Source organism: Aptenodytes forsteri, unplaced genomic scaffold, assembly GCF_000699145.1.
Source record: "Aptenodytes forsteri isolate BGI_AS27 unplaced genomic scaffold, ASM69914v1 Scaffold321, whole genome shotgun sequence".
NCBI classification, from domain to species: Eukaryota; Metazoa; Chordata; class Aves; order Sphenisciformes; family Spheniscidae; genus Aptenodytes; species Aptenodytes forsteri.
This window is the reverse complement of record NW_008795030.1, coordinates 2,061,236-2,077,090: the sequence shown is the minus strand read 5'-3', so window position 1 is coordinate 2,077,090 and position 15,855 is coordinate 2,061,236. Positions and strand designations below refer to the sequence as shown.

General features: G+C 38.3%; 2 protein-coding genes across 2 annotated transcripts; one reads left to right on the top strand and one right to left on the bottom strand.

The window, feature by feature from the left end:
- The first annotated feature begins 17 nt into the window (after positions 1 to 17).
- On the top strand, positions 18 to 4,549 carry PNRC2 (proline rich nuclear receptor coactivator 2). Its single transcript, XM_009276239.2, has 3 exons — positions 18 to 124; positions 1,248 to 1,452; positions 2,220 to 4,549. Exon 3 carries the CDS (start codon positions 2,238 to 2,240, stop codon positions 2,658 to 2,660), a length of 423 nt encoding a protein of 140 aa, XP_009274514.1. The 5' UTR covers positions 18 to 124; positions 1,248 to 1,452; positions 2,220 to 2,237; the 3' UTR covers positions 2,661 to 4,549.
- A 2,830-nt stretch (positions 4,550 to 7,379) lies between these two features.
- SRSF10 (serine and arginine rich splicing factor 10) lies at positions 7,380 to 14,328 on the bottom strand. Its single transcript, XM_009276297.1, has 6 exons — positions 14,288 to 14,328; positions 13,806 to 13,910; positions 11,948 to 12,051; positions 10,121 to 10,283; positions 9,769 to 9,822; positions 7,380 to 9,595 (listed from the first exon to the last, which is right to left on the bottom strand). The coding sequence occupies exons 1-6, from the start codon at positions 14,326 to 14,328 to the stop codon at positions 9,298 to 9,300; spliced, it is 765 nt and encodes a 254-aa protein (XP_009274572.1). The 3' UTR covers positions 7,380 to 9,297.
- Positions 14,329 to 15,855: the final 1,527 nt, after the last annotated feature.

The following is a 15,855-nucleotide window of genomic DNA, read 5'->3' as shown; positions in this document are numbered from 1 at the left end:
GGGGGGGGGGGGGGGGGGGGGGGGGGGGTGTCGGAAAGTGACGGCGGAGGAGCAGCGGGGTCGGTTCCTAAAGACCCGTGTGCGTGTGTCTGTGCTTGTGGGCGAACGAGACGGACAGAAGTCGGTAAGGGAGGAGCGGTGCGGGAAGGGCCGGGCGCTGTCGCCGCCATGTTGTGCTCGCTGGGCTGCTCCATTGTTGGAGAAATGGGGACGGGGGTTCCGGGCTCCCCGTGGGGTTAGGCGGGGGACGAGGGACCGGAGGGCGTAGGCAAGATGAGAAGGGAGAAAGTTCGGAGACGAACAGACAGAGCTCTGGCAAGCGCCGAGCCTGTGAGGGCCGCTCCGCTGGGAGCAAACAGCAGCTTGGTTTGTGCTAATGACGTTACCTCGGCCTTTGGTTTTAGTCACAAGAAGGCGAAAGCTGGAAGTGAAGATGGGCGGCTCTTCCTGGAGCTTTTGGGAAGAGATGGACTAGGGGTGCTGATGACTCTTGAAGAGTGACACATCGATTAGGGGGGAGGTGGACGGATTGGAGTGCCTTAAGATTAAAGTCTTTAAAAAGATTTCAGGAGTGAGCGAGCCGTGGGCTACACAGGAAATTATTTTAAGAGTTAATAAGGAATTACTTTGCTAAGGAAGGTGGAAAAAAACCAGCTGATAGATTAGAAGTGGAGCCCTGTTGTAATGGCTGGAGGAGGGTTTGGGGCTGCGATTGGTTTCATGGGAAGTGTTGGGGCACTTGGGGTCGGGGTCAGTTTCTCCGCACAGTGATTCTGGGCGGTGCTTTCCTGTTCTGGTCCCACAGTTAGGCGGGTGAGTTCTCAAGGGATAGCTTTCAGGAAGGGTTTCTTTGTGCTCAAGAGTGATGCATTGAAGCGCTAGTTCCTTAAGAGTTCATCCCAAAGTATTTTCCATTGTATTTGACTTTTTTCCCCCCATTAAAAAAAAAAAAAGGGTAAGGTTCTTGCTTGCCTATTGAAATACTTATCATGCTCTCTCTATATATATCTTAATAAAAATGCTGTTCTTTGTGAAATGCTAAGTATGGTGGTGAAGTTTCAAAGAGTAAGATAAACACTGCTGTGTCTTTTTTTCAAGTTTGAAGTATATTGTCATTTTTAACAAATAAGAGACACAACTGACTTTATGAATTCTCTGAATTATTTCAGCTTTTTCTTTTTTCCAAATTAGAAAGGGAAACAATTGTTTCCTTAAGCTGAATTCAAACTTCATTCTCGTTTATGCAGTGGGACTTCTCCCTTGGAGCTTCTGTGCCGAGAATCCGATGTTGGGCTCGGCTACCTGGCTGAATACAGCAGATCAGCCCATGAAAACTTCTATTCCTAGCCAAAGGAAGGAGTCCAGCAAAAGGCAGCACCTACTCTTTCAGGCTTGGAAGCAAGAAAGGGGGCAAGAGTTGGAGAGTGTGGAATCTGAGAAGACAAGTGAAAGGTAAATGGGTGTGGGAGAGGAATAGTATATTGTAGGAGTCAGCATGAAGGTGCCGAGTACTGTGTGGTAGTATCTGGCTATGTGCTTTGGAAGTTCAGTTACAAATGTCTGCTTTCCATTTGAGGTTGTTTTCAGATCACTTTGGGTTTATCAGAGTAATTCTTGGACTTACCAGAAAGACTGGGGGAGTGGCTTTATCAGTGCAAACTTTGCCTAATCTTTAGGTGTAACAAGCTTGGTTTAAATGTCTTCAGGATTAAATACTAATACCTTAAATTTGGCACTGTATTTTGCAAGCAACATGTCTTTCACATTCTTCCAGTAACACCTTTTGCTGAGGAGAAAAGAAGTGATGTATTTAGTAATTGGGCTGCCTGGAGGACCAGCGTTTTCACAACTAGGTAGACAAAGTTGTGACTGTTGATAAGGGGACTGGGGTACAGTTCCTGAAGGATGGATTGGTATATGATGTGCTGGTCAGCCATCAGCAGCAGAACTGTTAAGCCATTGTAGAGTCAGTAATCTCCCACTTGGAAGATATGCTGCATTATAATTCAGTTCTCATGAGTGTGTCAGCTAAGTTCTTGGGTATTATTGAAGTGGCGTCCAGTAAAGGAGAAAAACCACTGCTTTCAACTGATAGAAGTTTTGGGTAGATGGATTTCAGTCCCCTTGCTTAGAACCTAAAAATTCTCTGCCATGTTTTCTGTTTGAAAAAAAAAATAAGTAGTAATGCAAACTCCACTGACTTTTTCCCGTTTTTACAGGTGACATTTAAGTTGAAGATGGGTGGTGGAGAAAGATTCAACATTCCAGTTCCCCAATCTAGAAATATCACCAAGAACCATCAACAACTTAAAAACAGGCAGAAGAATAAAGACCAGAATTCACAGATGAAGACCTATATGAAGAAAGAAAGAGGACATGGATGCAACTCATCATCTGGTGCATGGCAGGCCATGCAAAAAGGGGGGAAGAACAATGTTCATTTCCCCAGTAATCAAAATTGGAGTCCTACTTTATCAAATCGCAACCTGTTTTTCACACCTCAAACCAATCAGAACTATGCTGGAGCAAAATTCAGTGAGCAACCCTCACCAAGTATTCTTCCCAAGCCACTAAGCCACTGGGTACCTGTTTCTTTTAAACCTTCTGATAAAGAAATAATGACATTTCAGCTTAAAACATTACTTAAAGTCCAGGCTTGAGATGTAACTTTTCATATTTTTTAAAGTTATTTGAATTTACAGGGTTTCAAATTTGAGAATTGTTATTCCTAACTCCAGATGCACAGGTGTACAGAACTAGATGTTCTTGCTGTGTGTAGTTAGTCACTTGGAAGAGAAGGGGGTGGAAGCTTACATTCCCCCATTTTTTACCTCAAAAGTTGTGTGCTGTGTTCACTTCACTGTGCAATAGGTATTTTTCTCTATAATCAATCTAATCAAATCCTGAACAGTCACCATTTATTGTATGTATTGTAAAAGTAAATGGGACTGTCTCCCAAAATTGGAATTGTGACTACTTTTTGGTATGGTGTTAGAAAACCAGCTTTTGCTTAACTTAATGCAGCATTTACTGGAAAAAAAATGCACTGAAAGCTTTAGTCACGTACTTTGCTGCTTTTCAAACTTGCGTAAAATTTGCTAGTTAAATAAAAACTCTGCAGAGCGGATTTGCTGAGCAGAGGAGACCTCCACCTAGGCACTAGGTAAAACACAGATTATTCTTGTTTATACCTGTGAGCTTTATATGGCACTCTTGAATTGGTGGAGAAGCATTTCAAGCCTGTGACTAAAATTGAGATCTAGGAAACATATCGGTGCATGTTCTTGAAGGAGGAACACATCAGGCAAATCTGTAATTGTCTCTCCAGCTCTAGCAATACTTCACTGGAATCTCAGCAAGTCAGACTGTGCCAACTAGTGATGCTGCATTGCCAGATGACTGCCAAAAACCTCTAAAAAAATCCTTTGTGTCCCGATTGCACTGATGAGTTCTAAAATGCATTTTTGTATCAGCTTTTAAAATTGTGAAAAAGGTGTAGTTACTTAGAGTGGTCTTAAATTGGTTACCCTGTAATAATTGCTTTAAGTTACAGTAGCTTGTGGCAGGTATTAAAATGTTTTCATAGGGAAGACAGAGCCATGTAAATAAGTGTAAAACTTTGTAGCATATGTAAATTTACGCTGGGCTTTCCTGCACAGAAGTATTTTTAGTACAAAACTGCTGAATGTAAGATGACCATGTTGAATACATGGCCTGATTTAAAAAAAGATATTTTGTTTAAAAAAAAAAAAAGAGACATTTGTGGCTGTGCCCTTGCACTTAACATACAGTGAATATGCACATTTTATTTGGTTGTGAGCTCATTTTTAAAGTAAACTCAGTGCAAAAGAGGCTTATCTAGAATTTTTTAATAAAATAAAAAAACTAAAAAAAAAAAGCTGCTCAAGGTTAAGATACTCATGCTCTGAATGTATAGGAGAGGTGTGTATTAAATGATGAAAAAACACTAAGGTGTTCAAAATCAAATTGGATGTTTCACAAGAAATTCAAATGGCTGAGTTTGGGTGCTTGGCGAAATTGAAGAAGTATAACAGTGTTTCTGTTCCTAAAACAAATCAATCCTACAGCATTACTTTGTCCCAATATTTGCTAATACACATTGACTTCAGAATGGGGACAAGGGCGGCTGCCAGTGTGCAGCCTTCAGTGCTGTCACAATTCAGTTGATCCTGTAATAGAAACTGAACTGTGATAACAATGCTGCAAGGGTATTTAAAAATACAGTAATTACTAAAAAAGTGCTTTAACTTGAAAGGGAGTTTTGCAGATCATGACGTGTTCTTAGAGATGTCTTTCTGTACATTCAAAAATGCATTGGCAGCTGGTTGAATGTTTACAAATCTATTGCTCTAAATAAGATGGAATTGGCGGTCTTTAAACTTACATCTTTGTGACCTGGACCTTCACCAGTGAATGAGCTGTATCCCAGTTACAATTGTGTATACTTCAAATTGTCAATTGTGAATGGTACATGTACAAATTGGAAACAACAAAAATTTAAATAAACTAAACTTTTCACCCCCTAAAAGCATCTATTTATTTTAAGATGGTAATGGAAAACTGGGATTGCATCATTTTTGGCAGTCTAGGAGTTCTAAGCTCCGACACTTCAGAATACTGATTAATGTATTTAAATGCCCCCTTTCACATCCTTAACTGGCAAGAAACTCTCGAGGATTATCTTTATCTGGTACGAATCGGCAGCCTGAGAACCCCAGGCAAACCCCAGGCACACGTTCTGCCTGCCCCTTTGGGCCGAGTGTCAGAACAAGCTGGATGTCGCTTCACAATGAAGGAGGTTTCTTCAACCACAGCCCTCTCCTTCATGCCTCGCCAGTGACTTGTGAACGCAGGGCTTGAAAACTAACACTAATAGTTACTCGCAAAGACGAAACAGCCTGCTGAAGGGCCGTCAGGCTCTGCCCAGGAAAGCTAGACAGTTAGGCTGAGTAGATGCAGCTTAAGCTTAGCTGAGTACGGTTGTGATCACGCTCTCTGCTAGCTCTGACGATGGGTCGCTGGCTCAGTGCTCTGGGCTAGAGGGAGCTTCTCAGGCATTCAGTGCTTGGTGATCAATCTCCAACAGGCTACGGCTGTATTAATTAAGTCAGAAGGTGCTCTCAAGTTATAGTCAAAACTTGTACATTTTATTCCCAATTCACAGGGTTATTTGCACAGATGGAACACAAAACTCAAGAAGAAAGGATGTGTATGAATAAAACATTAGCATCTTTTGATCAAACACACTACAGGGTACATAGTCTTCCCTTCCTATAATAGTCTCATCAGTAAGAGCATCTTTAGACAAATATTATAGCAATGGACTACAGACTTTTTAAGCAAGTTACAAGATAAATGGAGAAAACCAGCAATTATTAATGGGTGATTATGTCCTAAAAATGTGTAAATTTATCCCTTTATACTTCAAAATGTTAATCTGCAACATCCCTGCCAAAAAATCAAGTAGCAGTGCTGCACTGTATATCAATCCAATTGCCCTTCTCTGAACATATTTCAAGCTGTTACCCCAGACTAAACAGTAAGGAAAAAAAAAAAAGCTCTTTCCAAGAAGAGAGCTCAAAATAACATTTAAATTGAAAATTTCCACTTTGAATAAAGCCATTATACTGTACATTTAAACATCTTTAAAAGACATAGAAAGGATAACATTTAGCTTTCAGAGACCAGTCTATTATAGTCCCTAATTTAAACACCCAGCTACTTATCCACTAAATTTAAGATTTTTAATTATCAGTTGGGTGCATGGACTTTTGGTGAAAAAGAAGTTCCAATAGAGCCTTCTATTACTGCTGAGATAAATCGATACGCTGCAGATATTTTGGAGCACAGCCATTACTTTCAGCAGAATTTTTACATACTACTTCAATTCTACAAATTTTGCAGGAATGACAAAATCTAGTTTACCACAGAAAAACATAATTCCCACCGTTCTTGAGACTCCAAAAGAAAGATGCCTATACATGATCTTTTGTAGCCTGCGTATGTTCTTGCATTCCAGCTGTGCATAACCTGCGGGTAGCTTGCACAAGACAGGCTACTGCTTTTTTAAGAGCAGGACTAGGATACCTGCATCAAGGAAGGGAGATGTTATCTAGATGGGCTGTGGCTTGACTTGCATGAATGCGTAAACATTCCCTGCCCTTTTGGCCACATCCTGCTAACTCGTCCCCAACTGAAAGGCCCACAGAACAGCTTCTTCACAATTTTTCCATGGGAGCAAGAACTAGGACAACATCTTTATTCATGCACTCTTGAAACATCGTGGGTTTGTGTTCGGCTTTTCTGGCTTGTTCATATACACAAGTCAAGTCAAAGTTTAGTCCTACCTCTGGGAGAGAAAGAAAGAACCATCAGAACTGTCAGATACTACATTATACTTGCAATGAATTGGATTTTCAAAACAAAAAAAAAATTTAAACTGTGCTATACATAAATGTTGAGGCACACAATATAAGGACATGCTGACAAAATAGTTAAGGTATAGTTACTGTTACTCTGCAGTCTCACATTAGAACCTCAGCCTGGACACAAAGATGTTCTCCTCCCTCCTCCCCACCGATCCAGCTGTAATTCTGGCTGGACTAACGTGAACATCAACTACAGCAACCCCTCGCAGGCTGCTGACAAAAACATAACCCCACTTTCCCACAACACAGTCAGGTGGACCACTTTTAAGTAGGATTTTAGTCTTGAAGACTATATTCATTTCAGAACGCTGAAAAAGGGTGGGGTTTTCTGCTGTTACAAGCCATTTTTATGGACAGCTACAAGATAATCACAGCTCAACTTACACAGTGTCAGAGTGGGTTTATCAGAGCAATTAAGTGCTTTTCAGAGTTGTTTTCATTCAGTGGCATAAGAAGAACCAGTTGTAAATACCACAAGCGCCAGGAGGCGGCTCGAATTTTAAACGTCATCAGCAAAGTTTTACCACCTTCTAGAGAACCACTGCTGGCGCAATTTTTCATACGGCAAATATAAATCGATAAGGTGATACTAGAAATTTGGTTCTATATGAGTCTTCAATTGCTGATTTTAAGTACTTCATAACCTGGCTAATAATATCTGAATTATAACCATCAGGAAGTCCATCCAGCAATAATGAAAGTTAATGGAAAAGAAATCTCAATATATTAGACTAAAACATATGCTTATCATTCTTATTTTGTCTAGTACCCCTTTAAAAATGTGAAATGGTATTTATTCAGACATTAAATGTAAATTCCTGACTTTACTGAAATACCATAGTAAGGATTTTACTCCATAAGGGATGCATAGCTCTAGTCCTAACCATGCTCTGGAGTCAAATTCTAAAGCTACAATAATTCCAGTGGATCAGTATTTCCTTCATTTTTTTATTACAGCATGTTTGCTAAATTTACAGCAAGCAGAAAATAAGCTGGGTCTTTAGTTATTTTGATCAAAACATTGATGTTTTAAAGGTAGTACACAATATTTGTTAAAAAGAACATATAAAAATACCTTTTTAGAAGCCTCTATAAGAAAGGAAATACAAAGTTTAATCCCACAACTTTCCTCTGCTAGAGCTGCACGCTACTGCTACAGTTTTAAATAGACTTTTTGCTGTTTTTAAACTATACATCCAGGAAAGTCTACAAAATTAAAGGAACGTGCATATAAATGATTGCATAGCAGAACATGAACATTAACTGCAAACAGTAAAGAAAAAGTTAGAAATACTATCAAATGTACAAAGACTCTAGAATCAACCCCCTAAGCACGTTCCACTGCCAATATTTAAAAGCCATCTGCATTTCTTCAAAGGCCCTGCTGAAAACACTAAAACCCAAACCTAAAACATTTCTCTAAAAAGGAACTTTTTGAAATCAATGTCTTTATATGCTACTACATAAGACAGCAAGGAACACTAGGTGATTGATGCTGGCTTTTGAAGGTGAATAGAAAAAAACAACGCCAAAAGCCATTTTCATAACAAAGTATCTTGCCTTCTAGAGAAATACTGGTAAGATTACACACTGGTTTTGTTATTTTTCACATTCAATTGACTAAATATACTGTATTAGTGATAAACTAAATAGCTAGAGATGCAGCTCTTGTTCATATCCAACTTCAAACATTTGTTCTTAAGTAAAATGAAATCTTGTAACCAAACCACTATCCATTCTGAGGAAGAAGTGATTCTGACTTGCTTGACCAAATACTTTTTGACGTGTAAAAGCAAGCCTTTGTTACTCAGGAAGAGAGATGGCTACAGTTTTATACCTATGAATACACCAACTAACCACAGGAGTCATTGGCATAAAAGTTTAGTTCTTATATACTGTACACACACAACTCGAAACAATCTACTTGTATCTAACAGCAGGAAAACTAAGCAATTTTATGGTTAACTGCTCACTAAAATTTAGAATAGATACAAAAACTGCATAAAATGTACATACAACCTAGTATTTTGTTGCTCTGCCATTTGCTGAAATCTGAATTTAATTTTCCATTTCAAGGTGTTTTTTTCCTCACACATTTAGTACTAGCAGCCAGGTCAAAAGCAGTGAAGCCTCTATCCTGACAAGTCACGACACTGCACAATCTCTGAACGAGCTTCCAAGACCAACTCTCTCCCCATGTAGTACATGCAATGTTAGTACCATCTCTCCGGATGGCAGGGTTAAAGAGAAATCTCAAAAATATCTCTCCATAGAGCTCCATTTACCAACCTACTTGTGTCAGTGGGCATGGAGAGCACAGAAACCTGCCTTTGAACAATGGAAACATAAAATTGCCAGTCTGCATTTCACAGCAGTCAGTGTTGCACTACAGCTGTCCAGTTTTCTGTTTTATCACAAAGTTTAGCATTAAAGAACAAGTTAAACAGTTGGTTTAACTGTTCAGCACAAACTGGTACCAATTTCTCTACGGGTATGACATTTTCAATAGGACAATATTGCAAGTTACGATCAATCAAGTCATCACCAATATCTAAGCATTAAAAATGCAAATCTTTACAAAAATATACATAGAGACACCACAACCAAATCAGTAGCTGCCCATGACATTTAACCAAGTGGACATTCTCTCTCTCTCTCTCTCTCTTTTTCTCGCTCTCTCTCAGTGGCTTCTCAACACTGTTTTAATTTTAACCATTGTCGGCTACAGGGAAAACTGACAAAGAAAATATTTTTTAGCACTGCTGCAACATCATATTCCTGATAATTTAAGTAAACTGAACTGTGTGTAAATGAATCTTACATGCCTAAAACCAACATGGATACACTGTTAGTGGCCACTGGACTTGGGACTAGTCCATGACCTTGATCTGGATTTTGACCTAGATCTAGAATGTGATCTTGACTGTGATTTGGATCTAGCTGGTTCTTTTTTTCTCGACTCCTTTTCATATCTTGAGCTGGACTTATAGTGTGTTTTAGAATCTGTTTTAGAGGTGCCTCTAGATTTGGTGTGAGATGCAGACCTAGACCGTGATTTAGCCTTCATTTCTTTCTTGGGCTGTGACTTGGATCGTGATCTTGAATTGGACTTAGATCTTGAAAAAGATCGATTGCGGTGTTTGAACCTATCAGAATAAAGGGGAGAGAGGAGATTTGAATGTAAAAACGCTATTCTTAGACATCTAGTACATTAAAAATTGTTTACCGTTTTTTGCAGGAGAAACTTTTTTTTTAAACCTATAGTTAAAGGAATACAGTGATCTAGTTTTCAATTTAAAGGGTGTAAAAAGTATTTTACCTATCATTGTCCGAATGGCTTCTGCTACGACGAGGTCTTCCAGTAGGTCTACTGCTAAAAAGGTACATCAGAAAAAGTAAACAGTGACAAATACCTACGTATGTATACAAATGCTTAATAAATTATTTTTCAAGCTGTGCATTTGCTTTTAGTCATTCTTCAGTGAAGTACAGAATCATTTCATTCAATATTTCTGATTTGAGGTAGCATGCAAGATACGTAACTCCCACAAGTAATTACAAAGTGACTATAGAAAAAGATTATTCAAAATTTTAACAATTAAACAGTCAATGCGGTGTTTCTCCTCCAACAGACTGCTGTGCAGTTGAAGCCAAACACACACTACACTTACTTTCTGGGACTATACGATCTTCTATAGCTGTAATCAAAAGAACGACTTCTAGACCGTCTCCTTTCGTAACTCCGACTTCTAGATCGCCTATATCTGTCATAGTCATCGTAACGAGAAGAACTGTATAGGTTTCTCCCTTCCTTGGCTTTCATTTGATTTGGTGCTGTAAAAAATAGCAGTATTTAACATTGTAAGGTAAAAAAGATGCCCTACTTTCCCTTTAGTGACACTACTAATCCATATATTCGGTATTTAGCAGAAAGCCTAATTAATGATTCTAGCAGACATGTTTATGAAAAGGACACATGAAAGATTGCTGTATGCTGTTTGCTTTTTGCTGCTTTAACCACTGGACAAAAGTTAATGCAGCCTTGTGGGCATTATAAATCTAGGAAAAAAAAAAAAAAAACAAACCACCCCAAAAAACAGTAAGAAAGGACTAATGCACCATAAAACCAGAACACAGAACTGGCTAAGGTGATTTCAGGCCACCTGGAAACTGGTACAACAGGCCAAACCCGTGACTGAAACATTCTAACATTCCTGAATCTACCCAAAAAGTGAAAGCTAACAGGGAATTAATTAAACATCTATTTTCTTGACTACACAGCACCACGCATTACACCTGATCCACAGTCTTCTTTAATGATTAAAGGACAGCTTATACAGAAGCAGCAATGGAAGCCACACAAAGAGAAGTTTGATTCTAGAAGTATCCCCCTGCCAGTACAACAATGCACATTCACTCTGTAGCTTAGTTATTAAAATAATTAAGAATGAACTTACTAGTCTTCTGTTGTATTTTCTCTAAGCAGCATAGCTATCTCTCCTTCGTATTAAATCCCATTCTCATTCAAACCCAAAGACCACGCTCAAAGTATTTTAAATGTATCATGCTGTAATGAACACTATCTGTACTGAACAGCTACAATTTTTATGTTTTAAATGCTGCTGTTTACAACACTAAGGTAGATTTAGTTAATTTTTGTTCAGAAACTTAGAAGAAATCCCAATGTTTATACACAGGACAGAAGTTCGTCCTTCAGAGCATATAATTTTCATTGACTTCAATAAAAATTAAGTGTGCACATTTGGGGAAACCTGGACAGTTAGGTTGTTTCTTTGATAGCTTTAACTGAAAGATCTTCAACGTACTTTTATTCCCAAGCTGCACATGAGTATTATAGTCCTGTTTCAGATCAACAAGCATGCATTAGGTTTACCAACAGCATGTTTTATTTTTATATAATATCCGTATCTATCTATATATTAAGAATATGTATATAAATAACAGATGGAAAAGAGGTAAGTTCTCTTTACAATTATCTGTTCAGAAAATAAGACTTCTGTTCCATGTTGAATTGCGATACCTTGAACGTTACTTCTATCCTGAAGCAAAATGAAAAGGAAGACATTACCTCAATCCTGGAAACTGGACTGCACTGGGAAACGTCAACACAGAATCACTAACACGCTTCAACACAATATAAACATTGCAGTACATTAAAACTGGGCTACTCATTTTGACAGGGAGAATTTTCAACAGTGTGTTTCTGCAAAGAAAGCTTGATAGAGCTGCACAGAAAGCTCTTAAGAATTTTCAGCTAGCAGCAAGAATAGGATTCTGGTAAGTGACCGTTACACTTAGTTATCTGTTTTTAATTAAAATGAGTCATTAATAGTTACTGGATAAAAAGCAAAACATCCACATACTATTTATATACAAGTAAGAACATATCACAACAATTACTAACACATGTAATGTTGTCTGGCACTAAACATTAAGGCTAAAATCATAGTCTCATAAAATACACGAAAGGCACTTACTCTTCCGATCCCCCTGTGCAAACTGGATTTCTATTTGCCGACCACAAATCCACTTTCGATCCAAATTATGGAGAGCATCTTCTGCATCACGGACATCTTCAAATGTGGTGAGTGTTAAGGTACTTGGGAATTTGAGTAGTTTACAGATTTGGTATTTAAAATAAAAAAAATTAATCAGTTATTTTTACAGGGTTTTGTTGTTTGTTTTGGTTTTTTTTTAAGTTCTTTTGGTAATGCTACAGTACACACTAGTAAATTTATTTTTCTTTAATTAACCACCAGCTATCTGAGAACTCCTATAACAAAATTAAAATCTCATATGACCATGAACTTATCCATCAGCAAGCAGTTGCTATGCGATACTCTAACTTTTTTCTTCTCCCACTTGTACTTATGCAAGGAAAAAAAACGGGTATCCTTTTCAAAATACATTTGTTAATGGTCATTCAGTTCTCTCCACTACATTGACTGTACTAAAATTAAACCCTAGTTCTTAAATTATGTTAGGCATACCAACAGTAAAAATCAACAAGTGTCTATTAATTTTAGAATTGGGATAAAGCTTTCCTTTTTTTCACCAACTGACTTTAAGTTTAAATTATGTAATGCCATGGACATGTATACAGACCTTCAACAGTCTGAGATAAAAGCATACACTAAAACCCCTATGCTATCAGTCAGGTCAGATGTTCAGTAACACAGACATTACTAATTTTAATCCCCAAGATTGACCACTACTGTAAATCACACACCTTCTTCCAGCTATGTGACCTGAAAGAACGAATTGCCTTTCTCCTTGCAGCAACTCAGTTCATCATCAGCATCATCTATGCAAAAACTAAACTATCATGTTGTAGGTATATATCTTGATAAACCAAGAACGAATGCACTTTCATTCAAGACCACAGTTACAACAGCACTCACGAGAGAAATATTACAGGTTTTGTCAATGGACTAAACCAGAATCATTCATCAAATTACTGCTTACATGACAAACAGAAGAAAAACTGTTATTCTGTAGGATACATCAGGTATGACTCCTTTAATCTTGGCCACCATTCAACTTCATCTTGACCTTTAACTCTTTAAGTGCTTGTCAGAAGGACTTGTCATGAGATGCTTGGCCAAAAATGACAGATGGCTTTATCTTTTACTTTGAAAAACAACCTTTTCCCCCTTTTGTAGATAAAGCGAAGCTTTGTCTCCCATTATGGCTTGTCCTTCTTCCAGCTTTTCTTTATTTTTTCTTTTCCCAAACTCTCCCTTCTCTTCAAGCCTGATCCTTAAGAGGTCTTTGGCTTGTCTACTTGCCTTAATTGTTGAACTCTACTCTAAAGGTTCTTTCATGCTTTCTCTTTGGGGTCGCCATTACTGTACAGCTTTACATTCTGAGGCAACAACAGAGGACAGTAAATTAGGGGACAATATTAAAGAAAGAAGTTCACCTCATTTTTTATACAATCTGATTTTGATCAAGTGATTCCAGTTTCCATTTGTTAAATTAACAATGAATACCAGCCACAGTTTGCTAAGCACAAGTTTACTTACATACCAGTGATAATAAAAACGTGCTAGACAATTTTGAGTCAGTAATAAATTTTCATTTAAATCATATAGTATTAATTTCAGTGACATAAGCAAGCTTTTATATTACTGGACTTAAGTTTTGCAAAAAGGCAAAGAACAATTGAGAGAAGTTAATCTTCAAAAATAATGAAACACCACAATATAAGTAAGACACTTATTAGATACAACACAAAAGTAAACTGCTTTTTCATTTAGATTTGTTACCTCTTACATAAACTTGAATTTCAAACTTCAACACCCCTCACTAATCAGCCATCTGAAGAAAGGATATTGAACATAAGCAAATCCTCTGGGACGACGAGTGTAGAAGTCAAGTGGAACGTATACATCAACTATAGGCCCATAACGACCAAATTCACGACGCAAGTCTTCAGACCTAGAACATCACAAATATCTTATATGTTTTTTCACTATCTAAGGTGTTACAAAACATCCACCAAATAAAAAAAAAAAAAAAATCTACAATCAATATGGCCACCCATCTTTTTAGAAGCAGTTGGTAGAGGATGCATGTAGCAAAACATTTTTTGGGGAAAAAAAGTGTTTGAGCAGTTCATTGTTAAGCAACACACTAGGCTTTTCTGAAACACTCAGGACTCAGGAAAGATATACCCTGGCATTTTGAAAGCGTAACTCTACAACAGAAGTGTAAACTGAGAAGTGACACGTATTAGTCAATTCAATGCAGGATGCACTAGCAAAGGTGGGCAGAAAGTGAAAAGGAGGATCTAAGAATTATTGTCATTCAAGTACCTCATGTAACTCTTGATAATGCTTTTGCAACATGCAGACATCAACCGTAAGATCCAAAGAAAGAGCACAAGAATAAACCAGTCACACAAACTCATTTCCATAGAATAATCAATACTTACAACCACATCAAATAGAACAAAACTTGAGTGAGCAACCATTCATGCCCTTAGGATAGCTTTTCCAAAGAGGTGGCTTTAAGAGAGCTGAGCACAAAACTGTTGAACAGATCTGTAACTACACTTGGAACAACTACCATCTCCTCAACAGAGAGGTTTCTGAATCACATCAGCTTCTTTACATCTATTTTTATGTCATTTGAAGACAATAACCTGTATGAGAAAGACTGATGTAATACCCTATTTATGTGGTATGAAAGAGTTACTACTATTCATTTCTCTTTCTCATCAGTTGGGAAAGAATCTGCAGTGCATATAGTCAATGACGGCAGAAGGCAACTACGACAACCAACATCAAGATCTCACAATGAAACCACCTCTAAGAAGAACGTACCATCTAATCGCAAGCTTATGGTGAAAGCCTCAATAGGACCCACGTTATTTTAAAAAGTTTGGAAGTAACAGTCCTCCCTGACTGTTCTTACAGTAAAATAAACTACCAGAAAGAGGAAAGAAAAAAAAAATTAATTTGAAGCTATTTACACTTTTAACCACAGTAAGGTTCCTAATTCATTCCATCGTGCCCATGGTACTGTTATTTGCTGAACAGCTTGGTGCAAGCTGCCCAGGCAGCAAGTTTGAAAACTCATGCTTGCACTTTATACAACTAGACCTTACAGGGACTTCCATACAAACTCTACAATAATTAACAACATAAGAGTGCTCTAACTCACATATGCTCTACAAATGTTTTGCAGCTGATAAACACAAAAGGGACACGATAAACGGCAAAACAGAAATGGAGAAAGCTAGCAGTTTACTAAAAACATCCAACCAATAAATAAGAACCTGTGCAATACACACTTTTTAATTATTTCAATTCGCTATGAAAAGATATTTCACTAAGTTGCTGCACATATTTAGTCCTTACGGAATTTTGCTACAATACAACTATTACGGAGAAAAAGCATTGTTTTCCCCCCCACGCTCTATAGTGAGTGTCATAAGAGGACACGGCACATCACAATTAACGCAGTAACATTCCACCCGAACTGGCATCAATTACCATACTAACGGAACCAACTACGCCAAGAATTTTGGGGACACCCACAGCAAACGCGTCGTTTTCTCCCTTCTAGTAACAATCGCTGTATTTCAAAAGAGCAGTCAAAACTCCAGCGGCTGCTAAGCACTGCTAAGGGGCACAGGCGGCTACCCCTCAAGCGGGCATGCAAATCCCGCCTTGATCTCCCGCTGGACAAACTCAAACGCGGCTGCGAGAGTTTCACTTTCTTCCGGCCCAGCTTTGTTCTTTCTGGACGCTGTTTTGAAACCGATCCTCGTGGAGAGGAGGGAAATAGAGCAGCATCGCGAGGAGAGAGAGGAAAATGGAGAAGGGCGCGGAAGGCAAGGCAGGGAGAAAGGTAAAGCAGAAGGGAGCAGGCCGGCCTC

Excerpts from the sequence above, each read along its gene's own strand:
- PNRC2 (XM_009276239.2), top strand. The coding sequence starts at position 2,238 with ATGGGTGGTGGAGAAAGATTCAACATTCCAGTTCCCCAATCTAGAAAT.
- SRSF10 (XM_009276297.1), bottom strand. The coding sequence starts at position 14,328 with ATGTCTGCATGTTGCAAAAGCATTATCAAGAGTTACATGAG. Across the intron at positions 13,911-14,287 it reads ATTATCAAGAGTTACATGAG|GTCTGAAGACTTGCGTCGTG; the intron begins GTACTTGAATGA and ends GTGATGTTCTAG. Across the intron at positions 12,052-13,805 it reads AGAGGATTTGCTTATGTTCA|ATTTGAAGATGTCCGTGATG; the intron begins ATATCCTTTCTT and ends AACACTCACCAC.